The sequence below is a fragment of the Dermacentor silvarum genome, chromosome 5 (assembly GCF_013339745.2).
Source record: "Dermacentor silvarum isolate Dsil-2018 chromosome 5, BIME_Dsil_1.4, whole genome shotgun sequence".
NCBI lineage: Eukaryota > Metazoa > Arthropoda > Arachnida > Ixodida > Ixodidae > Dermacentor > Dermacentor silvarum.
The window spans coordinates 28704587-28730286 of record NC_051158.1 but is presented as its reverse complement, the minus strand read 5'-3'; the positions used below and the strand labels follow the sequence as shown (position 1 = coordinate 28730286).

Genomic DNA, 25700 nt, shown 5'->3' with positions numbered 1-25700 from the left:
CCTTGTTAGCTTTATAAGGACTTGTGCCCCCTCAAAATAGCTCTTTGGGAGCAGGTCGTCTGGATTAATGATCGCAGCCAGGAGATCTTCTTTGCGCCGTTTCTGGAGGAGGTGCCGTTCTTCTTCAGGGCCTCGCTGTAGAGGGTCCAGGGGCGAGCTTATTGGATTGGGAGCGGTGATTGAGTCGTGCCTCGGGGGCTTCGCCAGCTCGTCGGCCCGTTCGTTATCGTCGTTTCCGCCACGGAAGCTTAGCATAGTCTCATGACCTGTCCCTTTTATAATGTACGTGCCCGCATGGAATTTTGTTACCTCGAGGAAAGCTCTTCTTGCTCAAAGATATCGATATAGGGCAGGTTTCGTATGATTCCAGGCAGGCGACGGTGGTCTTGAAGAGGAGCTCGCGATAGTCCAATTCGCTCCCGCGGAGACACCTGCGTGACCAACGGACGGTGTCTTTGCTACAAGTTGAGCCAGTGAGCCACGACAGCGCTTGTGGCTATATATTTAAGACTTGCATGAATGCGCTCCCTGTCTTGTGGCCTCTCAGTGATCGCTCAAGTCTGCGAAGTATGTGGACAGTGGGCTTAATATGTGTTGACAAATACAACCTTAATGCCACGGCATATTGTACCGACAGCGCTTCCCGTATCGCTCTCAGTGTCTGCATTCATGTATGTTGTCGCAGATTCTGCATGTAGCGAGGGTGTCTTATCTAATCAGACTTCGTGCGCTATACGCGAATACTGTTGCGCATTCTCGAATGTAATGTAAGCACGGATGTACCAATGATGCGTGGAATGTATTCAATGATGCGTGTTGCTGCATATACCTGCGAACTTTTACAAAAGATGAACGAGGTTTTAGAGCGTGTTTACAATTGTTGTATTTTGACACCAGTAATTTGACAATTTTTCATTTGCGTCTGGTTTAGAACAAAACTGATTTTCAAAAGAATACAAATGTATCATCGCTGACCGATCTTTCCGAGTTAGATTTTTTGCGCCCGTTGTTTAATTCGATCCACCCGCAACATTGACGCCGACGTGTAGAACATTTCATTTGCGTCTGGTTTAGAACAAAACTGATTTTCAAAAGAATACAAATGTATCATCGCTGACCGATCTTTCCGAGTTAGATTTTTTGCGCCCGTTGTTTAATTCGGATCCACCCGCAACATTGACGCCGACGTGTAGAACCAATAACCGCCATTTCGTCCGCCGATACCAGAATATTTCATGAATATAAAATTCATAAGCCCTTACCTTTTGTGGTGCAGGTCAGGGTTACTAGAGTGCTTGTTGACTGAGTTTCTACATAACACATTCAGGAAATAAACGCAAAGAATCAACATGTCGGTATATTCTGCGAAATTTTGGTATTTTTCGGCTTCCAGTGTGATATTTTCATATTTTAATGTTGGCAGGTCGGCGTGTACACCTGCATAACCGTACCGGGACGCGGCCGGCTTTAGTGGCTATGGAGCGTTGCGCTTCTAAACACGAGGTCGCGGGATGGAATCCCGATCCCGGCGGTCGCATTGTGACGGGGGCGAAATACAGGAACGCCCGCGTACCATGCATTGGATGCACGTTAAAGAATCCCAGGTGGTCAAATTATTCCCCTACGCGCCGTGGTTGCTCAGTGGCTATGGTGTTGGGCTGCTGAGCACGAGGGCGCGGGATCGAATCCCGGCCTCGGCGGCCGCATTTCGATGGGGGCGAAATGCGAAAACACCCGTGTACTTAGATTTAGGTGCACGTTAAAGAACCCCAGGTGGTCCAAATTTCCGGAGTCCACCACTACGGCGTGCCTCATAATCAGATCACGGTTTTGGCACGTAAAACCCCATAATTTTTTTTTCAAATTATTACCGAGTTCCCATATACGGCGTGCCTCATAACCACATCGCGGTATTGGCACGTAATACCCCAGACTTTTATTTAGATTTAGCGGACGGACGCCACCCGTAAGATCCGATTTCGACGACCGATGACTGTGATAGCCGTTATCGTTTGAGTGTTGCTTGTTTGTTTTTCTAGGCACACGTACGTTCATCCAATAAAGAGTTAAATCCTTTGTATCACGTTCTTTGGGCAGTGTTTGATTCTTCACCGTCACTAACATGTGCACGGGACAATACGGAGAAATCTTGCTGTTCCCAAAAGTCCTTCCCATGTCCATGGGAAGCTTTTATAGCTCTTTCGAACTAGACAGCAGTGATTTCAGCGACGATATGAGCGATGTAAGATCGCCGTTTGCTTATGATCCGCCGCCGTCGCGCGAGGCAGCTGACGTGCCCCATGCTCAACGAATTGTGCTACGGCAAGACGAAGAGAAGCACCTGTTATCACGTCTGTCCAAACGATTATTGTCGGCCGTCGTCCGCAGAAAAAGGAGCCAGCTTCGTCGTTTCTGGGCGAGGCGGCGCTGTAAACTCTGACGTCACAAATACAGGGTGGCCAGTAAAAAGTCACACAATTAGATCGTGGCCATGAGTCGGGAACACGCAGCCAATCTCTAAATTCATTTTGAGGAAAACTATAATAGGATACAACTTAAAAAAAAAACAGCAGTTGACAACAAAGGCACACGGACCGCGCAGGGTTCTATTACTCCGCCAGACAATCTCAGAAACAAAATCGTCGTCATGCGACCTTTTCAAAATGGCGTCGTACTTGATACGAATTTATTTGTCGCACTTGTACGTTCCACTATAATAGATAGACGAGTGAAAAAGTTTAAAACTACGCGCTTATAATTCTATTTTTGTGGTTGCCGCCATATTTAGGTAACAGGGAAAATTTGAAGCACGAACTCGCGGAGGAACAGTGACAGGCGGTTATGAGGGCGTGGGCGGGGCTTCACTCCAGACTTAAGTTGTATCCGACTATAAATAACTTGCAGTCGTATCGTTTGACACAGATAACCAGAGTGCAAAGAGGAACGTATATTCAAAACTTTATTAAGGTCAGTGGACGTTGAAAACTCGCCGGAGTTTCCCTTTACATTAAAACAAAGAGAAACGAGCAGTGTACCAGGACAGAGGCGTTTTTTTTTATGCGCAGAGATCTGACTCTTTATTTGGTAGTCATCATATAAATAGTCATAAATAGTGGATGGCACCCAAGGTGTACCGGTGAGCGACCGCGGTGGGCCGCCGCGGTCAAGCGCCGGCCGTACCGTTGGTCGCCTGGACCACGGCAGGCGCCGGCTCGGCGTCGAAGTGTGTCTGCTGTGGCCTTCCTCCGAAGCTATCTTCGAAGCGGTCGGAATGGAAGCCGTCGTGGTCGAACTCCTCGCCGAAACCGGGCTCCTCGACCTGGACGCCGTGGTCGTCGGGTTTGGAGAAGGCGTTGGCCTCCTGGTACGGAATCGGGATGACCGACCCGATGGCCGCGATGGCATCGTTCGGAGATCGGCAGACGCCTCCCCGACAGGTGCCTTCGTACAGACGCTGCACCGGGAACAGATGGAGTCGAACAGAGCTTAATATTAGTACTTGTAGTTAGTAGTTGTAGTAGCAGTAGTTAGTAGTAGTAGTAGTATGCGAAGACCTCGCAAAAATAGTTGTTATGGGCTTTTAACTGGCATCGACGTGTCCTCTGTTTTTGGGCCTCCGTTGTTGCGCATTGCATAAAACCGCAGCGGTTCCTAAAGTACCGGTATACACAATGACAAACTCTTTTGGTGAACATGCGTACGCCTTGCGAGTAAGCTTTGATCAATCCAAAACTCATTATGGTGTATGGAAAATTGACACTAAATAGAGACACTGAGTCAGATTAGAAGTATTCTCGGGGTACTGCGCTTTCGTTGATTTCGCTGTAATATGTTTATTATTAGAAGAGAAAATGACAGTCAAAGTTTCATTTTTTAAATTTCGCGCTGAAATCCCAGGGCGGGTGCGTCGATGTCACGTCACGAATTGCAAAGTATTAAATTAAATGCTTTCCGACCGTTGTGGTTCAGTAAAAAAGTTCTCAAAGCTTCCCAAGTTCAGCTATTGGCTCACTTAGAATACAATGTTGTCTATATTTACCGATAAAAGAAATTCGCTAGGCCCGAGCTGACGGCGTCAAGATCCATGACGTCCCATTCTTGGCCGATCTCCCGAAAATGGGTGTGTGCAACTTTGACAACTATAGGGGTATGGCGATGCCTTTGAAGTGTGTTAATCTGTGTCGCACTCCTGTGCGACACAGATTAACCTTCTGCCATACGCCGCTCATCGACTTTCTTCCTTCGACAAGCGTCACACATACATCGCCCTCGCTCTCCTGACGCAGACAGATAACTACTACAGGCGACGACGCATTGCTTGTGTCGTCCGTTCTACTGCTGCTGCCTCGTATAAGTCAAACAAGCTTCGTGTCATTTAGAGAGAGAGAGAGAGATGGAAAAGCGATAAAGGAAATGCAAGCGGATTAACCATGCTGATCCCGGTTGGCCACCCTGCACGGGGGAAGGGGAACTGATGGATGAGAAGAAATTAAGTTTCCAACGTTGCGTTGGATCTGCGTGCTTTCTTACAGCGAGGCTGTTATCGGCTCTAGTTGGTCGGAATTTTTTCGTGGCTTGCTCACCCGAAAAACGGCATGCAGCTGGAAAAGTGGGTTTATGTTTGAGTTTCCGCGTAGCAGAATGACGTTTTCTCGTATATTCGAATTACAATCCGAAGCTATCATGTCTGCAGCTTACGTTCAAGTCGTACTTTGCGCATTTCCTGACGTAATTTATTTTTAAACGTTAATTTAGTTCAAGACGACACTTGCGCTTGACGAACGGCCTAGAAGAATGAGGGTGTGCGCTGCACTTGCACCGCGCACGTGCGGGCGCGAGTGACGTGTATACGTCACCTGTGCACGTGATTGGTGCTTGCGTGACCTCGTCCAACGTCAATTGGAGTGGTGGCATGCACTTGTCTATGGCGTCCACACGAGCTTCGCGTTACATTTCGCAGGGTGGAATGGGGGCGAATGCTTTATTCTTTCTTATTTTTTATATCGCCACGATATATAGACGGTGTACACGTCAATACTCACGTTCTGGCACCTCTCGCCGTCATCCCTGTTGACGCGCAACGATTCGGCCGTGTTGGGATTGTAGCACCGGAGCCGGCAGGCGGAGATCACCTGCGACGACACGGTAATTTGCGATAAGTTTGATCCAGCAACACTGCAGATGAACCTGGAACTCCAAACGCTCATCGATTCGTAGCATTTCTCAGTGCTAAAAGATACATCATTAACGTCAACTATAAGCGGACTATTGTAAGCGATTTGTCATCGCACCAGCGTCACCTGTGGCAATTTTTTGACCTATCAGACCTATCACTGACTGTGATGTGGTAACGAAGGGGCAATGATGTGAAAGGACACCTTCCATGTCCTCAAAGGATGCTTCCAAGGGGCGTGCCCAGGAGGGGGGGGGGGGCACACTGGGAACGTCCCCCCCCCCCCTCCCTTGAAATTTCTGTGTGCCATGATGCCGCCTGCCCCCTCCCGCATTTTCATACCAAACTCAGCTGCATTACTTGCTTGTTACGACCAGAAGTAAGATCGTGAGAAGGAGTCGGAAGTTTCGGCCAGAAGAAATCAAAATACGCGTCGCCTACGGTGATGCCAAGCCGGAAATGTGGAATTTGCGGGGACTAAGCCCCGGCAACGCAACCGTGGTGCCGTCTGTCACTGTAACGGCGAAACAAGGCGCGCGCCGTGTTTCTCCCGTAACCTGTGATTTCGCCATCATAACTAGAGACGGTGCCACCGTACCGTTCTCACTCATTCTAAACTTTTTATTGCGATAGCAATTATATGGACACTTCAACCGGATTTCTGCCGTCGTCGTCGCCGTCGCCGTGAGGTTCCGTATAGATAAAATCTTCACCGCGCGCCGTATGCCCGAGCGGAAGCGTGCTGGGACGCGTGCTATCACGGAGAGCGAACGCACTCAATCTCCCACGTGCAAGCAACGAAGCGGGAAGCCAGCGCCGGAGGGAGCGGGGGGGGGGGCACTTCTACTGTGCCAACAACCGCGCTCGTCGCTCGACCGCACGGTCTCTTATCTCTCCCACGCGCAAGCAAGGAAGCGGGAAGCCAGCGCCGGAGGGAGCGGGGGGGGGGGGGGGGGGGCGCACTTTTCCTCTGCCAACAACCGCGCTCGTCGCTCGCCGCACCGTCTCTTATCTCCACACGGCTCTGACCTTTATGCACTATGCGTTCGCCGCTCAGTTTCTGTTGAAGCGATAGACCGCACGTACCTTCGCCCGCTGCTGCGGCGTATATATGCGCTTGCTGCTAGCGTTTTGACAGTCGTTGTCTGCAGTCATTCAGTGTGATCTATTCATGTTTGTTTGTGCGCGCTCACACCACGCTTGTTCATTCAGTTAGTAATAGTCGGGCCACATTTTCCAACGCACGCTGCACATGTAATGCTGCCCGGATCGGCAGTGCAGCGCTACAGGTGTGTCCCTTCGCACGCGCGCTGCCCACGGGAAGCGCTTCTCATCAACACCACCGTTTCACACGCGCCTTCTCGTGGTCATCGAGTCTCTCTTCATGTCGGTCTACTTACGCCGCAGCACACCTGCTTACTTAATCAGCTCATGTTTACTACAATTCATATTGCTACCAAAGCCGCTCACCTTACTTCGTATGACATTGCTGTGTTGCTATCGCATTCATTGCTTTGCCCTTAGGGCGAAACTGTGACATTTTTTTTCGACTTGTTTATTCTAACGGAACAGGCAAGTAGTGCAACCAAGCTACAGCGTACTATACCCGAACGCGGCATGAGCGCTTCTTTCGTTGATCCCTTTCGGTTGGCCGTCGTTATGGTTTATGGTACATATAGCGCGCCAAATACCGCCGTACTACCTGTGTTTCGTTTATCGGGGCTTGCTTTCATCGCACTAATTTTGTATCCTTTTCTTTCGAACAAACATTCGCAGGGTCTCTTATGTTATCCCTAAGACTACTTGAAGGCGAAAGCCTAAGTGCCGATGCATTAAAAACTGACCTCCTTAATTTGCTTAGTCATCCCCCTTAGTCATCCTCTTAATTCGCTTACCCACCCTCTTAATTCGCTTACTGATCATCTTAATTCGCTTACTCACGCTCTTAATTCGCTTACTCATCCTCTTAATTCGCTTATTCATAGAATACGATGACGACGGTGACCCGCACCCCATCAAAATTGTTGTGTGATCGTTTGCATTTAGGTAAGACACGATGCCGGATTGGTATAGTCGCCGCGTTTTCGTTCAAGGACTTAGAAGGTCGACTGAACGATTAGACATATAAGGCTTCCGCCTTAATAATATCAAACTCACCCCGGCCTCGATGCGGGCGTTGAACAGCTGCCGGTACTTGCGACGGCTCTGGTTGAAGATGGTGGTGCACGTCTGCATGTCCTTACTGGTTCCTGCTTGCATACACTCCCTGTTGACGCACACCTGCGCGGCAAGAGGCGGGATTGAAACGAGTGCGATGACATCACTCTCAGGGGCGGGACTCAATATTTCCCTGCCCAAAGAACGAGTAACAGCGCAGGACAATATGTATGTATCTGTACAGACAGATACATACATATTGACAGACAGACAGACAGACAGACAGACAGACAGACAGACAGACAGACAGACAGACAGACAGACAGACAGACAGACAGACAGACAGACAGACAGACAGACAGACAGACAGACAGACAGACAGACAGACAGACAGACAGACAGACAGACAGACAGACAGACAGACAGACAGACAGACAGACAGACAGACAGACAGACAGTGACAGATACATACATACTTAAAGACAGACATACAGATAGAGAGACAGACAGAGACAGACATGCAGAGACAGATGGCAGACAGACAGACAGATACAAACAGACAGAAATAGACAGACAGACAGACGGACAGAGACAGACAGACAGAGGCAGACAGACAGACAGATACATACATACTGACAGACAGACATACAGATAGAGAAGGACATACAGACAGACAGACAGACAGACAGACAGACAGACAGACAGACAGACAGACAGACAGACAGACAGACAGACAGACAGACAGACAGACAGACAGACAGACAGACAGACAGACAGACAGACAGACAGACAGACAGACAGACAGACAGACATACAGACAGACAGACAGACAGACAGACAGACAGAGACAGACAGACAGACAGACAGACAGACAGATACATACATACTGACAGACAGACATACAGACAGACAGACAGACAGACAGACAGACAGACAGACAGACAGACAGATACATACATACTGACAGACAGACATACAGACAGACAGACAGACAGACAGACAGACAGACAGACAGACAGACAGACAGACAGAGACAGACAGACAGACAGACAGACAGACAGATACATACATACTGACAGACAGACATACAGATACAGACAGAGACAGACAGACAGAGACAGACAGACAGACAGACAGACAGACAGACAGACAGACAGACAGACAGACAGACAGACAGACAGAGACAGATACATACATACTGACAGACAGACATACAGATAGAGAAAGACAGACAGACAGACAGACAGACAGACAGACAGACAGACAGACAGACAGACAGACAGACAGACAGACAGACAGACAGACAGAGACAGACAGACAGAGACAGACAGACAGACAGACAGACAGATACATACATACTGACAGACAGACATACAGATAGAGAAAGACAGACAGACAGACAGAGAGAAGACAGACAGGCAGAGACAGACAGACAGACGGACAGAGACAGACAGACAGAGGCAGACAGACAGATACATACATACTGACAGACAGACATACAGATAGAGAAGGACAGACAGACAGAGACAGACAGGCAGAGACAGACAGGCAGACAGACAGATACATAGATACTGACAGACAGAAATACAGATAGAGAAAGACAGACAGACAGACAGATACATACTGACAGAGAGACAGACAGACAGACAGACAGATGCATACATACTGACATTCAGACATACAGAGAGAGGACAGACAGACAGACAGACAGACAGACAGACAGACAGACAGACAGACAGACCAGACAGACCGACAGACAGACAGACAGACAGAGGCAGCAGACAGACAGAAGCGACAGATACAACATATACAGACAGACATACAGAGCATAGAGACAGACAGACAGACAGACAGACAGACAGACAGACAGACAGACAGACAGACAGACAGACAGACAGACAGACAGACAGACAGACAGACAGACAGACAGACAGACAGACACGAACCATTCCACTGCCGCATGGTGTCTGCGCGGTGAACGACTGTCTCCAAGGGATCCCGTAGCCATTGCGGCAAAGCGCCACGCAGCGGTTGTTCTGCAGTACAAGCAAAATAAATAAATAAATAATCCAAATTTATTAATAAATTACTTATGAACACCGGGGAGGAGGGGAGGGGGGAGCCCGTTGTTTCGCAGTCAAGGCGTAGTCCTCACTGTCCAAAAATTGCAGACCCGCCAAAGAGAGCGAGTGCGTGCCGTAACGCTTCCGACACCGATGTTGTGTATACCTTGGGTGTAAGTCGATCCCGGATATACCGAATTATTGTGTATAACGAACAGCAGTAAAATCCTCTTGAAAATTTTTGTATAATTTTTTTTATTTTATATATCGAACTACCTATATATCGAACTTTTTTGTGATCCCCTTCAGATTCGATATATCCGGGTTCGACTGTATACCGTCGGTGAACGGCTCACCGTTCGGGAACGTCACGAACTTTATGCAAAGCGAGTAATAACGCGCGTTCCCCGCAGTGGCGCCCCCTCACCGTGTAGGCGAATCCTCGCACGTTGGGGTCGTTCTTCCCGCGCGGGCTGGTTCGGCACAGCAGCGTGGCGGCTTTGGACAGCGTCTGGCGTTCGGTCAGCTCGTCCTCGCCATCGTCGTCGCTGGGAGTTTCCTCCGGCGCAGGGACCGGAGCCGCAGCCGGAGCCACAGCCGAAACCACAGCCGGGGTCACAGCCGGAGCCGCTTCCGAAGGTGTCTCGGGCACGCCAGCGGACGTCGAAGATGGTTCCGGAGGGCTAGCCGCTGGCTCGCCGTGCAATTAAGAGGCAGTAAGGTTGAAAAGCTGGGGATAGTTGGTGTGTGTTTCAGAATTGAGGACATACGCTAAAAAAAAATGTAAGGCGAGACCGATAAGCACACGGGACACGCTACAGTATTCGGTTGAAGTCTATCCGCGTAGCGTCATGTCGTGTGCGCTTTACGTTCTCGTCTTACGTGCTGTTTAGCGCTTGAGTTAAACTTGTCAGAATTCTGGAGTTGAGAGACAGTAAGATTGAACAGGTGAGCTAGTTGGGTGGTGCTGGTTGAGGTTATAAGCATTTATTTATTTAATTTAAATGTATCTATTTATTAGTTCTTTCATTTCAAGCACCGTCAATCGCCGAAGGCTACAGGAGAGTGGGCTTAGAGGCTGATGGATGTAAACAAGGTCTTAAACATAATTATAATAATGGCAAAGCACAATAGTGTAAGTACAGACGGAACGTCAGCACATGCATATGTACCGGGTGTTTCAGCGAACACTTTCAAAATAAAAAAAAGTTTTAAAGGTTGCCTGTGGCAGAGAGCACAATTCTAGGTCATGAGCTGATTTACTCGAAGAGGCGGACGTTACTGGCACGAAAAATTGAAATGCATAATCGACAAATTACCGAAAAATTTGCTAATTAAGTTTTTAACTGATTACGTTACGGCACATATTGAAATTTCCAAGTTCTAGCAGGGGGGTTCGCAAGGCTTGGGAACGCACTTGGAAACGAATTCTCGGGATGACACCGGTTTCGAGATATTAATTCCCCGAAACCTCTGCGGAGAAATGCGTTGGCGTTCCTGTTACTTTTGTTCTTCAGTGCATAAAATGACGTTTTGTTCAGAAAGTGAGCGGAAGGACAGTGCATTTTTGCGGCAAGTTTGATGGCGCATATCTCGCAAATGGTCTCATCCACACAAATCCTTTCAAGTGGATATGCCTTGCGGGCGGTGGTCTGCTCCGGACCACCGCCCGTTGATTGCACTTCGCACCGTGTAACGGCAGCACGTGTGTCGAACGGGCACTCGACACACACACAAAAAAATTAAATTATGGGTCTTTACGTGCCACGATCTGATTATGAGGCACGCCGTATAGTGGGGGACTCGGGAATAATTTGGACCACCTGGGATTCTTTAACGTGCACCTAAATCTAAGTACACGGTTGTTTTCGCATTTCGCCCCCCCCATCGAAATGCGGCCGCCGTGGCCGGGATTCGATCCCGCGACCTCGTGCTCAGACGCCAAACACCATAGGCACTAATAAACCACGTCGAGTCTCACTGGACACACGTACTGCCTCTACCAGAAATAAACTGCGTTCACAACGTTGTGCATATCTCTCGCATTTACCATAAATTCCCACTAATTTTTCTCTTTCTTTCTTCTTTTTTTTTCTGTCGGGAGGCACGGGCGTGCGGACTGTACTCTGTGTTGCCATACAACTAGGTCGCTGACTGTTAAGCACCCTCTCAAATGTTAATTCTGCGAATAATTTTTTTTCTACGCGGGTCTCCTTGCCAGAGTAGCTTTGTTTCCTCATAAAGTTAAATTGCACATTCTACAGATTGTCTGTAGACTTCAAGTAGGCTGGTCTGCCTTCTACAGACTCCTCCTTTCCCACTAGAGAAAATATATGAACCGCCTACAGGCAAATCGTTAGCAGGCATGTATCACTTGATCTATGGCGATCCACAGACAATCTTTGGAAATCTAGTATATATGCAATAGAAGACGGAGAGCACAAGCCCGCAAGTATGCATACGTTGTCCGTAGACAATTAACAGACTTTAGAGTGAGTGAATGAATGAATAAAACATTTAAGAGGAAGCTTTAGCTCGGGTGCTATCTATACATGTAAAAGGAGAATTCGTTTTTCTCGGCAACCACTGCATCAAATTCACGAGGTTTGTTGCATTTAAAAGAAAAACTTAAAATCTTTTGTGACTGTTAGTTTCGAATTTTTCATTTAGGTTGGCAATATTTTATCAAAAATTGTCAACAATCGCGAATTTTCAGAAAACGAAACTATCGGGTTTACAACTCTGTAACTCAGCAATGAAAAACGATGTCACAATTCTGCGCAGTGCATCTAATAGTGCATCTAAAGCGGACAAAATTTTTGTATTACGCATGAATATTTAGCAACATGGAAATACAGCTTCTGCAGAACCCTTGTACACAACCTAACAAATTTACGTAAGGTATAACTTGACACATCGAATTTGTCCGCTTTGAATGATCTAATGGACACCGTTTACAGAACCGCGATAGCTGTTCTTGGTGCAGAGCTATTAATTTGTTAACTTCTTACTTCAATTATTTTTCGAACTTTCCAATTTTTGAAAAATTAAAAAAAAATTTCAGACCCTAAATCAAAATTACCCTTCCAACACTCACTATAATTTAACTTTCTCTCTCAAATCCAACAAACTTCATTAAAATCGGGCCAGGGGTTATCTCAGAAAAGTGTTCCTGCGTTTTATATGTAATTGCGTATACGTTGTCCACAGGCCGGAAACATTCGGACCATTTTTCTGCAGAACGATCATTTTTTTTTCGTGTTCCCTCGCTTCGTTTCCTGAGGCGTGCTTCCGTGGGCGACCACGTATCACAGCTGCCGCTGAGGTAGACGCTTCGGAGAGCATCCCAGTAGACACAGAACCGACTAACTACTAAAAGCTACAGTGACGCGCGGGAGGCAGCGAAGTGACGTGTGCATTGACGCACGCACTAGGCACACCTCATTTTTATACACTCACGATTTGGCGGCGAGAGCGCATCGCAGTAGGCACAGCACCGACGAAATCCAAGAGCAGGTGACACGTGGGAGGCAGTGACGGAAGCAGTGACGTGACGTCACGTGTGTATAATGACACACGCACTATATAGGCACATCAGCCTTAACCGAGGAGTACGTCACCGTGGCACCCTGGAAGCGTGCTCGTCTCGCACCCTCATCGAAATGTGTCAAATTTTCTTTTCGATTCCATTAATTGACTTCGTTTACAGAAACTTGCCTGCCAAATTTGACGTCAATCCGAGCGTTTCTGGCGCGTTTTTTAAGCGAAGCCTTTATAGGCTCACAAGTGTCGGCGGTGGTGGTGGTGGTGTCACGCTGAAAAGTGGGCCGATCCTGGCGATAGTGCAGAAAGGGTCCAAGCTCAAAGGCACATACCAGGGACAAAAAAAAAAAAAAAAAAAAGAGAGAGAGAGAGAGAGAGAGAGAGACAGGAAGAAAGAAAATCACCACGAAGGTCGCATACACACACGACAAGCTTCGCTTACCACCATTTTGTCGACAGGGGAAGGGCTGGTGATTTTTTTACTCTTCGCGCCGTCAGCTATTTTTGGTACCATCATTCGGTCACGCCGCCAACGGGCATATAATGGCTTCGCATTAAAATTAATATGCGGTATATCGTACGCGGTAGCGTTAACGGCCCCGTGACGCAGAAAATCCGGCGTCGGCAACCGGCGTCGGTGTGCGATGCGGGTGGCGGAGAAAATCATCCCCAACCCCGATCGCGCAGGCCCTCCACGTGGTGCAAGGTTTTCCGCGAACAAAAATTGAATTTCTCGCAGTGAAATCTGTCAGGAAAATGATAAAGTACGACTTCGCCATTCGGCGTCGGATTCGCCGTCGGATTGTTTACCAATCGGCGTCGGATTGTAATTTGAATGTACGAGAAAACCTAATTCTGCTACGGAGGAAACTCAAACGCAAACCCCTTTTCCAGGATTTCTACGAGACCTTTGATACCGACTGTCCGAGCATTACGCTGTGAAGGTTCGTATCATCGTGCCAACCAGTAACACTTTTGCTCGCAAAAATATATTTTATAACTGTCGGTATCTTGCATTAGGTAAAAAGTATTGGTTAAAACTCGTACGCAGACGCACCTGCTTCAAGCACGCTGGGGTTGTCACAATTCCTGCAGAAATATTTTGACAAAAGATGAAGGACTAACTTGAGCCTCATGGAATGTTGTGCAAGATAACATGATAAGAGCTTGACACATGGTGCGATTTATTACGAACAACTTTGGTTGTATACGAGTTGGGTCTAAACAGTGCCTCGCAAATTTTACCGATTCCCACTTGTGCAGTGCGTGGGATATGCGCAATTATTTTACGTAACATTTTAATTCACATATCGGTAGAGACTTTTGAGTAACAATTAACTTTCAGAAAAGGACGAAGCAAGTGTTCAGCGAATCCTCCACGGCTCTTTGAACTCGTTACTGCCACAGCAGCCGATACTCGGTGCTGACGTTCCCAAAAACGTTTCAAAAACGTGTCGGTTATCTCGACGCGACGAAACTTTATACTGTCGGGGCGTTTACATGAACAGGACGAAGACGCCTTGAGTCCGCTTGTCGGGTTGAGATTTGCCCGTCGCGTTCACGCAAACTCTAACCGGCAGGCCTGAACAAACGTCGAGTCGGGCTGAGCCAGCCCGACGCATCTGGAGCACGCATGTAAACGCAGACGGGTGGGGTACGTCGTTGTAGGGACATCCTCATCCACAGCCCCTTAGCTTTTGTGACGAAAGACAAACTTAGCTGCATGCTGTAATCCGTGTAGATTACAGCGCATTCACTGAGGAAACCCGACCGGTCAACCGAACAGACAGCCACGGACCAGAGGACTGCTGCGCTTTTCAAAGACGTCTGGGCTCTGCGAATATGCGCGGTGAACGTTTCTGATATTTCTTTTTGGTGGCTCACTTCTCATCCTTTTCTTTCTCCGTTTCTCCTTTTTTTTCTGGCCTTCTCCTTCCCCCAGTGTAGGGTAGCAAACAAGGAATCTCTGTTGAGATGCAGTTGAATATCAGGCACTACTTCTGCAAGGGATGCGCCGGACCAAGTCGGTAACTATCGGTCACGTTGTGGTAATTAATATTCACAATACAATACCGTCGTCTGCCTTAGAGTGACCTTATAGTTCACCTAATGATTCAGGCTACAGCTCATCGCAGGGCAGTCTTTCTCACTCCTGCGATCGTTAGGCTTCCTACGAAAATCACTAGGAGGAGCTCTGGCACTGCGGTCGTTCGGCTGCCGTGGGAATGATGGTTTGTATATATACATGGATTTGTATGATCTTCTTGCTTGCGGCTTCGAACGTTCTTGTGGCGTTGTTTATTGCGCGTCACATATCTTAATGTCCGACCAATTATAGTTTTCTAAACACAACGAGGCAATAAGTATCGGTACACAGGCGCATCAATTGCGAATTGTTGGACTTATAACGCAATAACTTGTTGCAGACGATCGACTTGCAAAGTCGCGAAGCCGTACGAAGCCAGAAGGACGAAGTTGCTGCATTTAACGCCATACTCGCGACTCTCGCAGTTACCATATAGCCCGCCAGAGTTCTTTCTAGTAATTGTCGCTCGAAACCCCTATGGCTGTCATCGGTCCGACGTCGTGCCTCGAACGCGTCAGTTGTCTCGCGAGATTGCCGAAGTCAAGCAGCATTGAGTCAATGGCCTAATTCCAAATTCAGATGGCTTCTGTTGTGCCCGTACCCTCCGTTGTGGCACAGTGCACGCTGTGGCGTTCTGGCGCTAAGCACGAAGTCCCGGGTTCGGTTACACTGCGGGCCTCGGCAACCGCGTTTCTATGGCGACGACGTGCAAAAGAAAGCCCTCGTGAACTTTAGATTTAAGTGCGCTTTACAGAACGCGCGGGTATAGTTATTCCCTATGCGACGACCTCTCATATAGCTCCAGTGTTAGACCTTATAGGACGTTAATCACCGTGAATCCAATATTATGTCATCGTTATAGTCCTCGTTGTCCGCATCGATCTGACAGTCACGGTTTCTCTGCAGCAGGGTGATGTCCCTCCCCCTCGCCTTTAACGAGAAGCGTGCTTTAACGGGAAGAGTGCTAACGAGAAGAGAGCTTAATTAATCAAACACATCATATGCGTTACTCACAGGGCTGGACGGAGGAGTCCTGGGCCGCGACGGCGGCCGCCAGGAGCAGCAGCAAGGACGCGCAACGCATGTCCTTTCTTCAGCGAAGTCCTGGACGACGACACTCCCCTCGTATTATCGCCTCTCTATATAATCGACGCGACGGGAGTGTATCCCAGGATGCGACTGAACGTGTCCCCGGTTCCCGACAAGATGCGGCCGGCGCTCCTCTGGACCTGTGTATCGTGGCAAGTGTTGCGCGACTCCGAGACAGGTGACACCGGCAGGACGACATCCGGACACAGCCCTTCTCTCTCTCTCTCCCCTCCCCTTCTCTCTCTCTTTCTCGATCAGTTTTTGTTTATTTTGCTGACCCTGGCCATATAACCGAATGTACGAGGCAGCGGGCGTCTGCCACTGCGACCGCCGCATGATCTCACGCCGTATCGGTCACGATCGGTCCCAAGTGCAGCCACCAGCACGACGAGCAAGAAAGCGTTCTCGTCCGTCGGGTATCTCTCCCGGAGTAACAGGCGTACAACCGGACGTTTGAGGAAGGAAGAGACAGACTTACATGCCGGTTATGGCCACTCACCGAGCCGGGCTCTCTCCGGACGCTGACCCCCGTCTTCGTCGTATCGAAGGGGCCACGCCGTGATCGAAATTGAAAAAAAGATTCCCAATGAGCTTGCGAGGACAAAAACAACGACAACAAAAAGAAAGGATATGATGAAGAAAGAACTGCCTAGCCGTGCCTTCTGCAGATGGAATGGCAGTTTGTCTTTCGTAAGTCCGGAAGTCGTCTGCCGTGCGAACGAACGTCGGGCGCATCGTGTGGGTTTTATTTTATCGCAGCGGCAGCGTTTGTGTATACACTCAACTGTTCGGCACGTATGTCTCTTTTATGGATAGGCAGTTCTTGTGGGGTTTAGCTTTTTTATGTGTGTGTATCTTTAAAGCGAGTGGAAGATTCCATCGTCTAGGTGTTTATGTATATATATATACGCTGCTTGACGTGCGTTTACTTCAACCTAAAAACAATAATAAGGGTTTATCTGCTGGTTACCGTCTGCTTTCTTAAAATGCTAAAATCTTGCACGAACATCGCATTTAGCGTTATGTGGTCAGTATATATAGGGAGACATTTGGCGCTGCATTCTGCAGTCGAACCGTTCCGGTTCGTCTGTAGAAAATGAACTGCTGTCGTCTGCGAACTCGGCGCAACAAAGAGCGAGATGAGTGAACTGGCCCGCCAGCGTCTGTTTGCGCACACATATCCTATTAGCAGAGGGCTGCCTTTAAGTATACTCTCGTGGTACACTGTTAACAAATTTACACCCTTAGGCGTGTTTTCTGTCTTGAACACACACCCTTACATTTTTACGGGTGTAAGAGTGTGGGTTATAGGCCTATTTGTACCCTTAAGGAAACGTAAGGGTTATAAATCGGTTTATAGTGTAGCCTTTGGTACATTACGATGCGCATTGCCCTCGTGCAATGATTGAACTATTTACTCGTAATCGATTACGTAAAATATTCATCCCAGAAATAAAGTAGCATGCATGGGGAAATGTATAAAAGTGGTTTGAGCATACTCTATTCGGTCAACTTTCATGAACAATTCACCCCAGTTTGATATACCGGGTGTTCAAAATTAAGCTTTGCGGAATTTTAAAAAAAATCGCCTGTGGCAGGTAGCGTAATCCTTATCATTGGGCTGGGTTATTCGATGAGGCGGACATTAGTAGCACGAGAAATCGAAACACATATTCAAGTAACTCAAAAAATTCCCTAATTAACTTTTTAGTTACCTTACAACAAATATTGCAAGTTACGAATTGTAGCCGGTGAGCTTGTCAGGCGTATCCACTTGCAATGCATTTACAGAATGACACCAGTTCGGAGATATGCGCGATCAAACTCGCCGTAAAAAACTAAAACTAAATTATGGGGTTTTACGTGGCAAACCGACGATCTGATTATGAGGCACGCCGTAGTGGGGGACTCCGGATTAATTTGGACCACCTGGGGTTCTTTAACGTGCACCTAAATCTAAATAAATGGGTGTTTTCTGCATTTCGCCTCCATCGAAATGCTGCCGCCGTGGCCTTAAAAATGCACTGTTGTTCCACTTACTTTTTTACCAAAATGTTGTTTTATACATTGAAGCACAAAAGTAACTGGAACGTCCATGTCTTTCGCCCCACACTTTGGGAAATAATATCTCGAAACTGGTGTCATCCTGTAAATTCATTTCAAGTGGATGTGTCTTGCGAACTCACCGGCTACAATTCGTAAATTGCAATATGTGTCGTAAAGTAATTAACTAAGAAGTTAATCAGTGAGTTTTTGTTAATTAGTCGAATATGTGTTTCGATTTCTCGTGCTACTAATGTCCGCCTCTTCGAATAACCAAGCTCAACGATAAGAATTATGCTATCTGCCACAGGCGATTTAAAAAAAATTCCGTAAAGCTTAATTTTGAACACCCGGTGTATAGGCCGTTCCCAGATAAGGTCTTGGAAGTTTCACAGCAAGCGGCGCGCATCCATGGGCCGTACAGTTTAGGCAGGTGGTGGCAACATGAGTCCGATATACCTGCAGCATGTGGGTATACCTGCGGCTGCAAAATGTTTTCGTTTCTCTGCTTTGCGGAAAAGCAAGAAGAAGAAAAAAAACGCAATTCATGGCACTGTTGGCGAGAATTGTGTTAGCAATTGTGTTGCTATTGTGTGTGCGTCTGCGTTTCTGTTCACGTCCCGTCTTCTTCGCGCAGTTTAAACATTTTGCAGAATCTCTATGAACCGACTAGCCCAACCACGTGCCTTAATGGAGTAAAGGGGCCGATTTACTCTCCAAAGGCATTGTTTTACTCTCGCAAAATGTCGGGTGGAGTAAAATGCATTGTTCACTCCGTAAGCACCTTAGAGAGTGAAACGTTCTTTTTACACTGTCCTGCTGAGAGAGAATAGAACTCCCGTTCTACATGCATGCGGCAATGGAGAGCTAAACGTAGCTAATACTCGGCGATTCAACTGTAGGGGCTGGTCAGAAATATGGCGAGATATACTTCTTGCATGGAAGAAGGAAATAAACTAGGAGGCAACATTACCTCCCCTTTCGCCGCCTTTTCTCTCTCAAAATGCCAGCTCCCTCCTAGTTCTTTATTTACTCCATGCTTGCTAGTTGTCTTGCGGGGTCGTCAGATCCACACAGTTTTGATGCTAATACGCCGGCAGCATTCGTCTTGTAGCGGTCATTGCCTCTCATCTCTAGCAAATGTTTCATGTTTTTTCCCGGCATAATTAACATGCGTGAGATGATCGGACCACTGTGCTTAACCAGAATAGGTTAAATTACGAGGACCACACGCAACGTACAGCTGACTCGCTGTGCACAAACGATTTCATAATTTTAGTTTGTTAACGTACGTAACTATTACCCTTTATGGATAAACCCGGTTACCGGAGCCGTGGACGGTAGTAGCAATTCGAAGCAATGCTTAAGTCGCCAGCAGCGTAGGTAGTAAACGTTATCTGGGACAGCGCTTTAGAGTAGCTATTGGTTACATGGGTGCCGCAATCTCAGAAGGACAGTGTAAAAGGAACGTTTCACTCTCTAAGTTGCTTACGGAGTGAACAATGCATTTCACTCCACCCGGCATTTTGCGAGAGTAAAACAATGCCCTGAAGAGTAAATCGGCCCCTTTACTTCATTAAAGCATACTGCTGGGCTAGTCGGTTCATATAGATTCTGCAAAATGTTTAAGACTGCACGAAGAAGATGGGATGTGACCACGTTTGTGGAAGTCTGCACCACAAGAGAACGTCACCGACGTGGCTGCTCATAGACCCCTGGTAACCCGTTATTCGTAAATAGGAATTTTTAGCTTGTGCCTTCACGGAATACCGGACTACCATGGAGACGTAAATTGGAGCTGTCGTGTTGATGGGGCCACGGGTCGGCGCAGAGTTTAACCAAAGTGGACACATATGCATTACTGCAGAAGTCAGCTATACTCTACTGAGCTGCCAGTGTAAAGTGTTGGCATAGAGAACTGAATTGTTAACGTACAGCCTTTTTCTTAAGCTTTTCCTAAACAAGAACACATATGTGGAACGGGAACGTGCCTGCTATTAGGATGTGTAATATAAAAAAGTCAGAAGATTCGGCATAAACGTTGTTGCTTGCTGCCTTGTACGTATCCGGTAATCCGTTATTCCGTAAATAATACCTATACCGACAGGAAAAAGTGTGTACAGCAACTCCTAGTTTTCTATAGTAAATTGAGGCAATTACTGTACAGGTGTGACGGCAGCAGTGTGCGCGAGCCGTTGGATTGGTCCCAGTCTTTGCGCTCCGTATTACCGTAACGATTGTACTGCACCCCCCCCCCCCCCCCCTGTCGAAAAATGTACTTGAGCGTATCACGAGTTTGAAGTTCAGAGGTATTCACCTGGTGTGGTTGAATAAGTCGGTCCAGAATAGCACCCCTGGTGTCGCGCAACATTTACGGGACTAAACAAGGCAGGGTTAACATGGAAGGTATAGACCCGAAATTATCTGCAGTGGTCACACAAGGGATGTTTCATGCTGGACTCGAGCTAGAACCTACGTTCCGGCGCGAAGGAACTTGCGTCAGGCTTGTCCAAATGGTGGCCCCTTGTTCAAATGGTGGCCCACTGTTGATCGCCTTGACTGCATACGGGGCTAACACGCAGCGTATCGTGGAGATGCATAAGTAGTGTCAAACCGGCCTGATCAGTAATGCACCGTTTCCGCACATCGCAGAGCAGAGTGCCGACACGTTATCGCCTGATGAATACGGGGCACGGTGAAGAAAAAAAAAAAAAAACGTGGTCCCTTGGTGCCATAGGCGTTGCCTTGAGGCCTGCTCCATTAGCCTTGGATTGGTGCGTACTGAACAGTGCCCGTCACCTGCTGCGACTGTGTTTCCTGTGAAAGAAAAAAAACAGTAGTTGGTTACGGCATGCCCTGCAGTTGCTATATTCCTCAACTCCGTGCATTAAAACCAAGGTGCACGACTATGCAGTTACGGAGAGGTATTGCTTCTCGAGCAGTCCGATAGATGGCGCCATCATGAAAGAGTACTTAGGGTGCCTCGATGCCCAGCGGCGCTGGCATCGAGGCACCCTAAGAGTACTGAGCAAATATTTGCCATAGGGTGAGGGAAATGAGCGTGCTGCAGGAAAAACCCGGGGACAACTCAGCTCATCCTAACGGAATGAGAAGAAGAAAAAAAAAGAAAGAAAGCGAGACCAGTAGAAAGCGCCCACTTTCCATCCGCTTTAAATCCCAGCGCTGGGATTTAAAGCGGATGGAAGCATTAACCGGTCAGCAGTTGAGATTTGAATATTTATGGCGGAAAAGCAGGGAAGAAATTTGATAGGACCGAATCCATTGCAGGGCATAGGTAACGGTACAAGGTAAGTATGGAGGCTTTAAGGAAGAGAGAAAAAAATTGAGACAGATAAAAGGCTAGATTGATAAATATCTATCGATTAATTGATTAGCTCAAGCAAGCTGGGGGATTGTTGCTGCCCTCGTCTCGTAGGAGATGTCAATGAATAATAATAATAATAATCATAATCATAATAATATTATAGCGTAGCAATTGAGCAATAAACTTTTAGAATATTGGTTCGCGGCATAGGTATAGAAGAACCAGAGCGACGTTACACATAGTCTGAGAATGGTGTAATCATTCTCTTACTAGGAGTCGGAATTAAAACACATCTAATTACATTCAGGTGGCATATAAGCTTGAATACTGTGCTAGATGTGCGGTGACGCGGCGCCGGCTGAATGGAAGCGTCACGGATATGGGTTAGTGGAAGACAATGGGCGAGCATCCGCCCCACTTCTCTAGAACGCGTAACTGCATGGCCCTCGTTTGACTGATTAGCTGGCACGAGCAAATACGAGGTAGCCTCCGCTGCACATCACGTGGTTGTTGAGACGGGGGAGTATATGTTGTGTACAAAATACACCGGACGTTTTGTCAAGTTCGTTTCAAGCAACCGCGGTGTCGTGTCGTTGTCCTTGTAGTAACATTATACCAATGGATCTTTCTTTACGAGTTTGCTCTTTAACTTTCAACGCCTTTGAAGTTCCAAAGTTCAACTAAGTGGAACGAAGTCGGGTGCGATGTCGCAGTATACGCGCTGAAAGCATGTCCTCCGAGACTAGCAGGCGATGTGCAAATGCATGATGCGAAGGTGGCGCCACTTGTCGGCATAGAATCCCAGTAGTTACAGCGCAAAAGAATAAAAACTCGGAAGACCCAGTGGTATAGTGTAGACATTTCCCAAGTAATATAACTATAAATAACTCTGGCGTTGCGACCGTTCACCTATACCACGGGAATGATAGGCACGCTGCGTGGATTAGTCCAATTAGCATAGTGGCAAAGTCGTTCGAAGCCGGGAGCACGAAGTTTTTGAAAACCTATGTAACTGCTGGCCGAACCACTGTGGTTGCAGCTCCTTGAAACACTATATAGCGCCAGATTTCCCTGTTGTAATTTTTTTTTGTAAGAATGTTCATGAACTATTTGAGAAATGTGGAATACTTGGCAGTGGCTAGGACGCGGACATACTTAACCGACATCGCGTGTGACACCTCATTTTGTTTTGTTTGCGTTCACTCATGTCATTATACAGCAAAGCTGTTATTGCGACTAGAAGCGCGCCCAAAAACGTTATATGCTCGTTTTTCACGGTTTTATGAAAAAAGCAACTCTCACAAAGCCTATATCTTGAGTAAATGTGGGGCTTGTTCGGGGCAATATTCAGGCAAATTTTTAAAAGTATATGTCAATTAGGGGTTAAATAAAAAATGTCACAGTTTCGCCCTAAGGGTGAAGCAATAAATGCGATAGCAACACAGCAATGTCATACGAAGTAAGGTGAGCGGCTTTGGTAGCAATATGAATTGTAGTAAACATGAGCTTATTAAGTAAGCAGGTGTGCTGCGGCGTAAGTAGACCGACATGAAGAGAGACTCGATGGCCACGAAAAGGCGCGCGTGAAACGTTGGTGTTGATGAGAAGCGCTTCCCGTGGGCAGCGCCTGAGAAGGGACATACCTGTAGCGCTGCACTGCCGATCCGGGCAGCATTGCATGTGTAGCGTGCGTTGGAAAATGTGGCCCGACTATTACTAACTGAATTAACTAGCATGGTGTGAGCGCGCAAAGCAAACATGAATAGATCACACTCAATGACTGCAGATAACGACTGTCAAAACGCTGGCAGCAAGCGCATCCGCCGCAGCGGCCGAAGGCTTCAACGGAAACTGAGCGGCGAATGCACAGCGCATACAAAGGTCAGAGCCGTGTGGAGATAAGAGACGGTGCGAGCGAGCGACACAGCTGGGCAAAGTACGAACGCGGTTGTTGGCATAGCTGCGCCCCCCCCCCCCCCCCCGCTCCCTCTCGCGCTGCCTTCCCTCTTGTTTTCACGTGGGAGATTGAGTGGCACGTTCGCCTTGCGCCCGGTTGCAAGATAGGCCTTTGGTGCCGGAGCACAGCGTCGCCCCCCTCCCTCCCTCCCTCCCTTCCATACCCCCACGGCGACGGTCGCGTTTGCTTTCCGCCGTGCGTTCGCTCTCCGTGATAGCGCGCGTCTCCCGCACGCTTCCGCTCGGGCATACGGCTCTCGGCGACGATTTTATCTATACGGAACCTCACGGCGACGGCGACGGCGACGCCGACGGCAGAAATCCGGTTGAAGTGTCCATATAATTGCTATCACAATAAAATTGTTAAAACCTCGTTATCGGCCCGTTTAGAAGAGTTTAATGAGTTTTTCCTCTTCCGTTGGAGGACCATAAACGTCAGAGATTGCATACATTGAGGGAATGGAGACCACTATATATGGGTCACGTGTACAGAATGTTTAAAGGAGGAGTTGCTTATTTGTCAAGGGATGGGGCCCTTGCAGGTGTCGGCCGCAGCAGTATACATCGCAGGTTCATGGATCAGTCTAATATGCAGGTCACTATAAACTTATACTTTTGCGCATACACTATACTGTTCGCGGGGAAATGGAGATGCTTGGAGAAGTTAGGGCCGTTTACTATACAGTTTGGGAAGTTACATCTTCCCAAGCAGCTTCGCTGTACACTGGGTTTGCGATTCTGGGAGGTCAAACAGGTCTGCTAGATGTTTTGTTTAAACTTTCTGCGTTAAATCAAATATATAATTTCTTATTTAGTGAATAATACCACACTTTTTTTTCTGCCATCAAGTGATTGAAATCGCAGTTTGATAACGGTGCTCGCCTTCTCGCCCTACGGTGAGGCGCACAGTTGCGTCACTCATACATGGGCGTGACAGCCTGTACCAAGGTGTGATGGTTGTACTAGCGGTGACGGTTGTACAATGACACGACTGTTGTACTCGGACGTGACAGTTGTCCAAGGACGTGACGGTTGTAGAAGGGCGTGACAGTTGTACAAGGGCGTGAAAGTTGCGTATAGTATAAGCAGTTCATGTTTTTTTTTTTTCTGGGGGGGGGGGGGGGAGTTGTGGGGAAAATTGCTTGGAATTTATTGCGCCGCAGAAATTAGCAGGGTCCGCTGCTTATAGAAGTAGTTATGAACTGCTCAGATGGCTCGTTTGAAGTCTTGCATTTAAAGTCAATCGCGTCTTTGGGTTCAGCCGGTATAGTCTGCTTTTCGTAATCTTAAATGTACGCCTCTGTGGTAAAAGCGATCCCGAGAAAGTCACTCAGTTATCGCATCTTCGCTGATTTAATCAATTTCGACGAACATTTTCAGAAGCTCCCCGTGTATGTTTTCATAGCGCCGACCGCGGGCTTTGCCAATACAACTCGTTCAGGATTGAGTTGTCTGTTTTCGTGTTTCTTTCTTCGTGGTGAGTACTATTACGAGTGCACAAAACTCGCGTTGGTGACTTAGCATGATGCAAAGTGCCCATTGTTCTTGCAGCTCGTCGTGCCTATACGTTCGAGCTCAAGCTGCAGTGGAAGCGCCAATCTCGCCAAGCCGAATTCAACTGAACGTCGGCAACGAGGCTTAGAAGCGTTTGGAGACACGCGCCGCACAAAGCGTACCAGTTGGTCAACTTTAGGCTTGGCGTGAAGGAACGAAAGAATAAACTTTGTCGAATAAAAGATCATCTTGTGGCCTGTTTGGGGGGAAGGGGGTGGGGGGTGCAGAAATAGGGAAGTCGTTAAGTTTCGATTTAGTGCAAGTAGGGTATATGTCACGTGTTTTTCATTAAAAGATAGCGAACCATCGGCTCAAACCACATGCGGAAGTTATTGGCTGCGGCCATTTACGGAGCATTGGTGAAAATATATTCCTCCATATTGCTGATGGAACACGGCGCGTCGAGCATTCCGTTACATGCGGTAATGTATTTAGTGAAGTGGTCGTATGTAGGCAATACTGCGCAGTCTGAAGGGTGAAATGGAGTTGCATGGCCATAGCCAATAGGGTTGGTTTGATCGATGGATTAATGCACTATTTTTTTTCTCTTGCTACTGATCGGAAAGAAATGACGAAAAAAAAATATGTACGAGAATGTTTCCGCCATACTGAAGGTGTTTAAAGCTGTCTTGAGACCGAACATATACATTGCAAATGCTATATACCGGAAATCTATTCGCATGTGATTAAAACCCTGAAAGAGAGCTCGTA

The 25700-nt window shown here is 47.5% G+C and overlaps 1 protein-coding gene across 1 annotated transcript; it reads right to left on the bottom strand.

Annotated features, from left to right (window-relative positions):
* Positions 1–2991: 2991 nt before the first annotated feature.
* On the bottom strand, positions 2992–10169 carry LOC119452333 (uncharacterized). Its single transcript, XM_037714553.2, has 5 exons — positions 9821–10169; positions 9277–9366; positions 7331–7453; positions 5043–5132; positions 2992–3454 (listed from the first exon to the last, which is right to left on the bottom strand). The coding sequence occupies exons 2-5, from the start codon at positions 9277–9279 to the stop codon at positions 3164–3166; spliced, it is 507 nt and encodes a 168-aa protein (XP_037570481.2). The 5' UTR covers positions 9280–9366; positions 9821–10169; the 3' UTR covers positions 2992–3163.
* Positions 10170–25700: the final 15531 nt, after the last annotated feature.

Excerpts from the sequence above, each read along its gene's own strand:
- LOC119452333 (XM_037714553.2), bottom strand. Across the intron at positions 5,133-7,330 it reads ACGCCCGCATCGAGGCCGGG|GTGATCTCCGCCTGCCGGCT; the intron begins GTGAGTTTGATA and ends GTGTCGTCGCAG. Across the intron at positions 3,455-5,042 it reads ACGGCGAGAGGTGCCAGAAC|CGTCTGTACGAAGGCACCTG; the intron begins GTGAGTATTGAC and ends TTCCCGGTGCAG.